At 26.6% G+C, this 6525-nt stretch overlaps 1 protein-coding gene across 4 annotated transcripts; it reads left to right on the forward strand.

The window, feature by feature from the left end:
• The first annotated feature begins 325 nt into the window (after positions 1-325).
• Positions 326-4938, forward strand: LOC107261648 (cytochrome c6, chloroplastic). 4 transcript variants are annotated; one of them, XM_025158241.2, is made up of 6 exons: positions 326-545; positions 672-834; positions 3100-3221; positions 3316-3347; positions 4249-4312; positions 4587-4938. In XM_025158241.2, the coding sequence occupies exons 1-6, from the start codon at positions 366-368 to the stop codon at positions 4689-4691; spliced, it is 666 nt and encodes a 221-aa protein (XP_025014009.2). In that variant the 5' UTR covers positions 326-365; the 3' UTR covers positions 4692-4938. The 4 variants fall into 4 exon arrangements, with proteins under 4 accessions (XP_025014009.2, XP_025014008.2, XP_015577843.2 ...); XM_025158240.2 differs by having other exon boundaries at positions 331-545; positions 4601-4938; XM_015722357.3 differs by having other exon boundaries at positions 333-545; positions 3145-3221; positions 4601-4938.
• Positions 4939-6525: the final 1587 nt, after the last annotated feature.

The raw sequence follows: 6525 nt of genomic DNA on the forward strand, positions 1-6525 counted from the left end.
AAATATAAAAGATTATATAAATAAAATTTTATTTACATAAAAATTTTATCTATAAAAATAATAATAGACATCCAATATTATCTAAATACTTCAATGTTATCATAACAATAACTATATATATATATTAAACTCGGGTTTGAGAAAGATTAATTAAATAATAAAAAAAATTCAAATAAGTTTGGAATGAATTTAAATATAAATATTTTAAATCGAATGTATATCTTACTAATTACCATTTTTAAATTAAGATATTAAATTTATAATTATTTTAATAAATGGGCCTATATCTTATCGGTCATTAAATTTATAATTATTCCGAAAGAGTTATATAGCAAGGGAAAGAGAAATTAGAGTTCCACTTTCATATGTATATAAATGGAAATACTTCATTGACAGTACACAAAATTTTGCTAATTCTATCACTCATAATTTGTTTGTTTGTTGGTCTTCCTCACATCTCCCATTACACCCACCATATCGAGATGGGCATTCTGTCTGTCATCCCTGCCTGTGGAAATTCAGCCTGTACTTCACTGTTATCAATGGTACATAGCCTCTCTCTCTCTCTCGTAGGGTATATGTGTTTCTTTTCTTTTCTTTTTTCTTGTTCTTTGGGTGTATAAGATTAAGATTTGAAGCTGCAAATTTGTGAAAAATGAGGGTGTTGCAAGGGAAACAAGAAGGAAGGAGAAGTTAAGAAGAAGGCAGTAGTAGCAGTTGCTGTAAAGCTGAAGGAAGCTGTGAACAAGTTGATAATGAAGAGCACAGGCATAGCTTTATCTCCTCTAACGGCTGCTGCCTTTTTAGCCTTATCTCCTCTTTCCTACACCCCAGGTCAGTTGACTTGTTGTCCAAAATGCTCCTCATTCTTTTTCTTTTTAATTTTGTTTTTTATTTTAGAGTTTTTAACTTCTACTTGCTTCATAATTACAAGTGTCTTCAATGAAATTAAGGGGAGGGAAAAAAATTGAATGCATATTGCTCAAAATGGTTCCAAGGCTATTGGTTGATGTTTTAGTTTTAACCCATGTTTTTGGTTTAGCTATACATGAATCTGCAATTGAATTTGAATTTATTTTTATTATTTTTTTTTTAGGAAGTGGTATTAAGACCATACCACAAACTGTAAAGGCTAAAATAGACAATTATTTTGGTTATATATATATATATATATATATATATATATATATATACTCTTAGAATGTTACATTTTAGTCCTTTAGTACTTAACTTTTGTTTATTACCTTTAGTTAATTGTGAATTATTTTTTCTTAAAAAAAAATATTCAGTAGAAAAGAAAACAAACCTCATATAATTTAAAAATAAATCATTTAGGGTTTTCTTTTACTTATTCAGGATCCTTTTAGGAAAAATAATTCAAATATTATCAATTTAAATCCATTAAGGCAAATAATATATATAGACTTTGTAAAATATATCTAAAACTGCTATTTTTATTTATTTTTTTACTATGTAACGTTTATTATTAGCATTGCCTTTTACTAATTCAAATTATTGGCATTGTCTTTTCCTAATTAATATGGTGTTGTGGAATTAATACATTATGAATTTTTAGAAGAAATAAAAGGACTAAATATGCTATTTTTAATTTATTAATATGATCCTTTTTTACTTACTCAATCCCTCTTAAAATAATATAATGCATAATTTATAAAAAGTGAAAGCAAATTAAGAATTAAAGGATCAAAGTGGTATATATTAAAAATATAAGTACTGCACTAATTATTATTTAACATGTAATAGTTTTGTTGTGCCGTTAAGGCCACTCTTTTCTAGGACTAATGACAAGAACAGTCATCAACTTTTTAAAAATATGTTTCAATACATGTAATAAATTGGGACAAAATTTTGATTATATTGATAATTTACCTGACGGTTGAATCTCTAATCTCTGACAATGTTAAATTGAAGTAAAATATTAAATAAATTGGGATGATATGTAAATAAAAAAAAAATCCTTATTAGTGACTCAATTGATTACATAAATTGAGAGGAGGAAAAAAAAAGCAAGTTGTCAAATCATTTTTATATTCATGATTGGGATTTTTAAAAAAGAATTTAGAATCGTGTCATTTGATGAATGTAAAAGAGAAAAACTAACCGACACTAACCACATAGATGATAAAGTTAATTTAATTATAAAATTTGTATATTTTATTGACAAAAGTTATAAAAAAAATTAAAATTTTCATTTCTTTGAGATTTATTCATTAAGCCTGGTCTAAATTAAAAAATACATATAAATGTTCAAATTTCAGTCTGAGTTGGATTTGGGATCGGGCTTGAAAATTCAAGTTTAGGCCTAAATTCGGTTCGGACCAGGTATGCAGGATAAAATTTTGACCAAATTTAGCCTATCATAAAAAAATAAAAGTATTTATTTTATAATTTTTGAAATGGACCTCAAAAGAAATAATATTTTCAAATTCGTTTAGAAAATGATGGACTTCTTTAAGTTCAAGCTCGGAAGACTAGAGTGAAAAATACGTGTCTAAATTTAAAAAAATTTAACCAGATTTAAATAAGTCGAGTGGATAGTCAAGCCTACAAACACGTCTAAGCCTAACTAGGCCTAATTCAAACTCGGACCTACTCGCAATTGAAGAAGCCTACTCATATATGGTATGATGGTCTAGCAAATATACACCTAGACAATTCATGGTAACCCAATGATGGTATGTGAACTATTAGATCTCTCAAGACTTAAAAAGAAGAAAAATGTGCAAAAAAAAAAACACAATTAATGCAAAGATTAAATTAAATCAAATATATAAAGATTTGAGTAAAAAATATTTATGAATTTAAAAAAGAACTAAATTAGACCTTGACAATAAACTCAGTAGTCAGACTGGAATTTATTCTTTTATGTAATTTAATGTATTATTTCCAATGCAGATGGGAACAGAGAAACAATACCATATGCATCTTCATACACACACCCATTCACTCTCGAGTAGAAGAATTCCACTCTTAAACAATATTGATGATATAGCAACATGGGTATCCCATGCATGCAAATGCTAAAGCAATCTTTAAGGGCTTGCATGTTTCTCTTAGGGTTCTCCTGATTTTGGTTAGCTTCTATATGCATGGGTGCAGTCTCACTAGCACAAACCACTGCAGATATACAGAAAGGAGCCACATTGTTCAGTCGTTCTTGCATTGGTTGTCATGATGCTGGTGGAAATTTAATTCAGCCAGTTAAGTTTTCTTTGTTCATGATAGTTATTAGATTGCCATCTTTCCTTGTTCTAATATCAGCTTTTTCCTTAACAACCTATTCATTAATTTCAGGGTGCTACCCTTTTTATGAAGGACTTGCAAAGGTAAATTGGCTTTTTATAAATGATATAAAACAATATATAGATTATGAGAAATTCTTAGATTTATTCTGTCTATTGTATTATTTATAGAAAAGATTTCTAGGTGAGTCTTATTTGCCGTATAGGATTATAAATTTTCTGCTACAATAATGAAATGTGGCATTTTTTTATTTGTTGCATTTGTACCAATGATAGTTATATATCAATCAATATAAATACATTACATAAAAAATGCCACATATTATTATTGTAATGGAAAGTCTATAATTTTTACATAATAATGAATAGATTTGACCTAAGAATTCTTCCTTCTGTAAACATAGGTAATTTTGTTAGTTAATGTTTAACTATCATTAATTAACTATTCATAATTTAAGGATATAAATGGATATTTAAACACCTGAGTTTTAACCATTTAGTCATTCTAACTTTCAATTTAATTTAATAAACACTTGAACTCTATTTTTGTAACCTTTTAAATATTTTTAGTTATTGATTTAACCTAACAAACAAATGAATTTTATTTTTTGATATATTGAATGAAGCTGCATGTTAAAACTTATTTAAATATCATAAAAAAATTAAAATCCCTATCAAAGTTAAGACCTTAAATGATCAAATAAATAAAATTCATATATGTAAATATGTATTTTACCTAATTTAAAAACTAACTATATCGTGATATAATTAATTCTGTTTATAAAATATGATGGACTGAGTCCATACAAGAATTTCTCATAGATTTAAAATAGAAAAAGAATATATGAATATGAAAATGAAGAGACTAGTTAGTCTCTCTCAATTAATCTCAATATTTCTTGAAGGTATTGAACAAATAGGACAAGTAGCTTCTAGTTTTCATGTCTTGAAATGGTAGTAATAGTTGAATGATGTGAGCATGCAGAAATGGGGTAGACTCGGAAGAAGAGATATACAAAATTACTTACTTTGGCAAGGGAAGAATGCCTGTAAGTTGTTTTTTATTTTGTTATTTTTTAAGTTTTAAAACGGCTTAAATGTTAATTTGCCCCTTGAATTTGTTCATGATGAGCAATCAAATTCAATTTAAACTTTCTGGTTACTTAGCCCTGATTTTGTCAAGGACTGTAAAGAAATATGATCTTTAATTGTATAATCTCTGGGCTACTTAATTAAGCCAGAGTTCAAATTGAAACTAAAGCCTTCTGAAACATTTGTCATTCAATGTTTTTTCTTTTCCCTTTTTTCTGCTTGGTTGAGAAGTACACAACTTTCAGGGATTTGGTCAGAATTGCACTCCAAGAGGGCAATGCACTTTTGGGCCACGTTTGCAGGATGAAGAGATTAAGCTTTTGGCAGAATTTGTAAAGTCACAAGCTGATCAGGGATGGCCAACAATTGAAACTATTCAAGATTGAGCATAATTCTTGAATGTGCTTTTATAATTATAATATTATATCTTGTTAATGTATAATTAGTTGATATAAAATATTCGCTTAATCTGATGATAGATGTATATTTCAATTTGAGCTAGATTTCGAGTTCGAGTCATTCTCCTCTCGTTTGGAGCTGAAAAGAAAAAAAAAATTGATATAAATTTTAAATTTTTTATTAATATCAAATATTAAAATAGTTCACTGCTTTGAATTTTTGTTTTAAATTGAAATTCATTAACAATGCATGATTTTAGAGTTGCAAAAACAATATAATTTCTCTTGAGTCGGTTGCAGGTACATTAAAGTGGAAAATGATGTTCTAAAGGCACCATCAAGGGGCATAGTTAGATGTCCTTTTGAAGTATCAACATTTGTCAAAGACTTTTTCTGCTTTAGGTCATTCGTATTTTAAATCACTTTGATTTCATATTTATTCAGATTTAAATTATTTTGAATTCGAACAATTTTAGTTTTAAGTCAAGTTCAAATATTTATTTTTTTATATTAAAATTCAAGTTTATATAAATTAAATTTTAGATGAATCAGATCGAATTTTTCGGTTTCAGCCCGGTCTGCTATTTTCTATTCTTTTATAATTAGAGATATATCAATTGTCCGAGTAGTTAATGCATCATAATCCTTATCTTGATTTGTATATGGATTTAAAGTAAACATGTTTGCCATGGTCATTATGGGTATCACGAAGCATCATTATATTTAATTATATTACTATGATCATCAGCATAGCAAACATAGAAACATAGTCACATTGCATGGATCCCGCCAGTAGTTAATCACAGGAAAATCCACTTAATTGAAGATCCATTTAATCTACTTCTTTTAATAACCCCTCCTACCTTTTAATTCAACTCCAACTAACTATCTCTCTCTCTCACCCACATTTAAAATAAAAGGATACCATTTCATATCTTATGTCTCTAAGCTTAGACATAATACAAACCAGTTGGTTTGGTTTTTCTTTTAATTTGATTTATGGTTCGATTTTAACTTTTAAAAGCAAAATAATTTTGATTAGGTTTGATTTTGTTTTAGGACAAAAAAATCTTGTATTCAGCAACGGAAAAATGCCGTTGCTAATCCTTTATGGAATACAAATAGCGACGGATTTTATTTATAATTATGTTGTTATATTATTCGTCTCTAAATTTAGCTATGGATTAACAATAGAAAATATATATTGAAATTTAGCAATTATCTCCTGCTAAATTAATAAAATTGTTTAACATATTTTACCAATCCGTCAATATTATTTCATTTAGTTTTTTTAAAAATTTAATTTAATTTAACTTTATATTTGTAATTCCAATATCCAATTAGTTTCAATAATAATAATAATAAAATTATGAGAGAAAAAGAGAAAAAAATAAAAGAGAAAAAATAGAAGTAAAAATAAAATATAAAATGATAAATAAATAAACTAAGAAAGAAATCAATAAAAAAGTTTAAAAAAGTAATGAGGAGAAAAAAGATGATAAAACAAAAGATAAGAATGATGAAAAAAATAAAGACAAGAGAATAAAGAAAATTAAAGGATATATATAGGAAAAAGAAGATAGAGAAAAATTATAAAAGGAAACGTTAAAAAAAATATAAAAAAAATGTAAGAAAGAAATGAAAGAAAAGAAAGATAATTAAAGAAATAGAGAGAGTAAGAATGAAAACACATAATAAAAAGGAAAAAGTGATAGTGATGAAAAGTAAAGAGAAATAGGAAAAAGAAAATAATATGATAAAAATAAAAAAAA

Source organism: Ricinus communis, chromosome 4 (assembly GCF_019578655.1).
Source record: "Ricinus communis isolate WT05 ecotype wild-type chromosome 4, ASM1957865v1, whole genome shotgun sequence".
In the NCBI taxonomy this organism is placed as follows: domain Eukaryota; kingdom Viridiplantae; phylum Streptophyta; class Magnoliopsida; order Malpighiales; family Euphorbiaceae; genus Ricinus; species Ricinus communis.

What these genes read in the sequence shown, in the direction of transcription:
- LOC107261648 (XM_025158240.2), top strand. Translation starts at nt 366, where the DNA reads ATGTATATAAATGGAAATACTTCATTGACAGTACACAAAATTTTGCTA. An exon ending in TCCTCTTTCCTACACCCCAG is followed by an intron (nt 835 to 3,099) that starts GTCAGTTGACTT and finishes GATTTTGGTTAG; the next exon opens with CTTCTATATGCATGGGTGCA. An exon ending in TTGGCAAGGGAAGAATGCCT is followed by an intron (nt 4,313 to 4,600) that starts GTAAGTTGTTTT and finishes CACAACTTTCAG; the next exon opens with GGATTTGGTCAGAATTGCAC.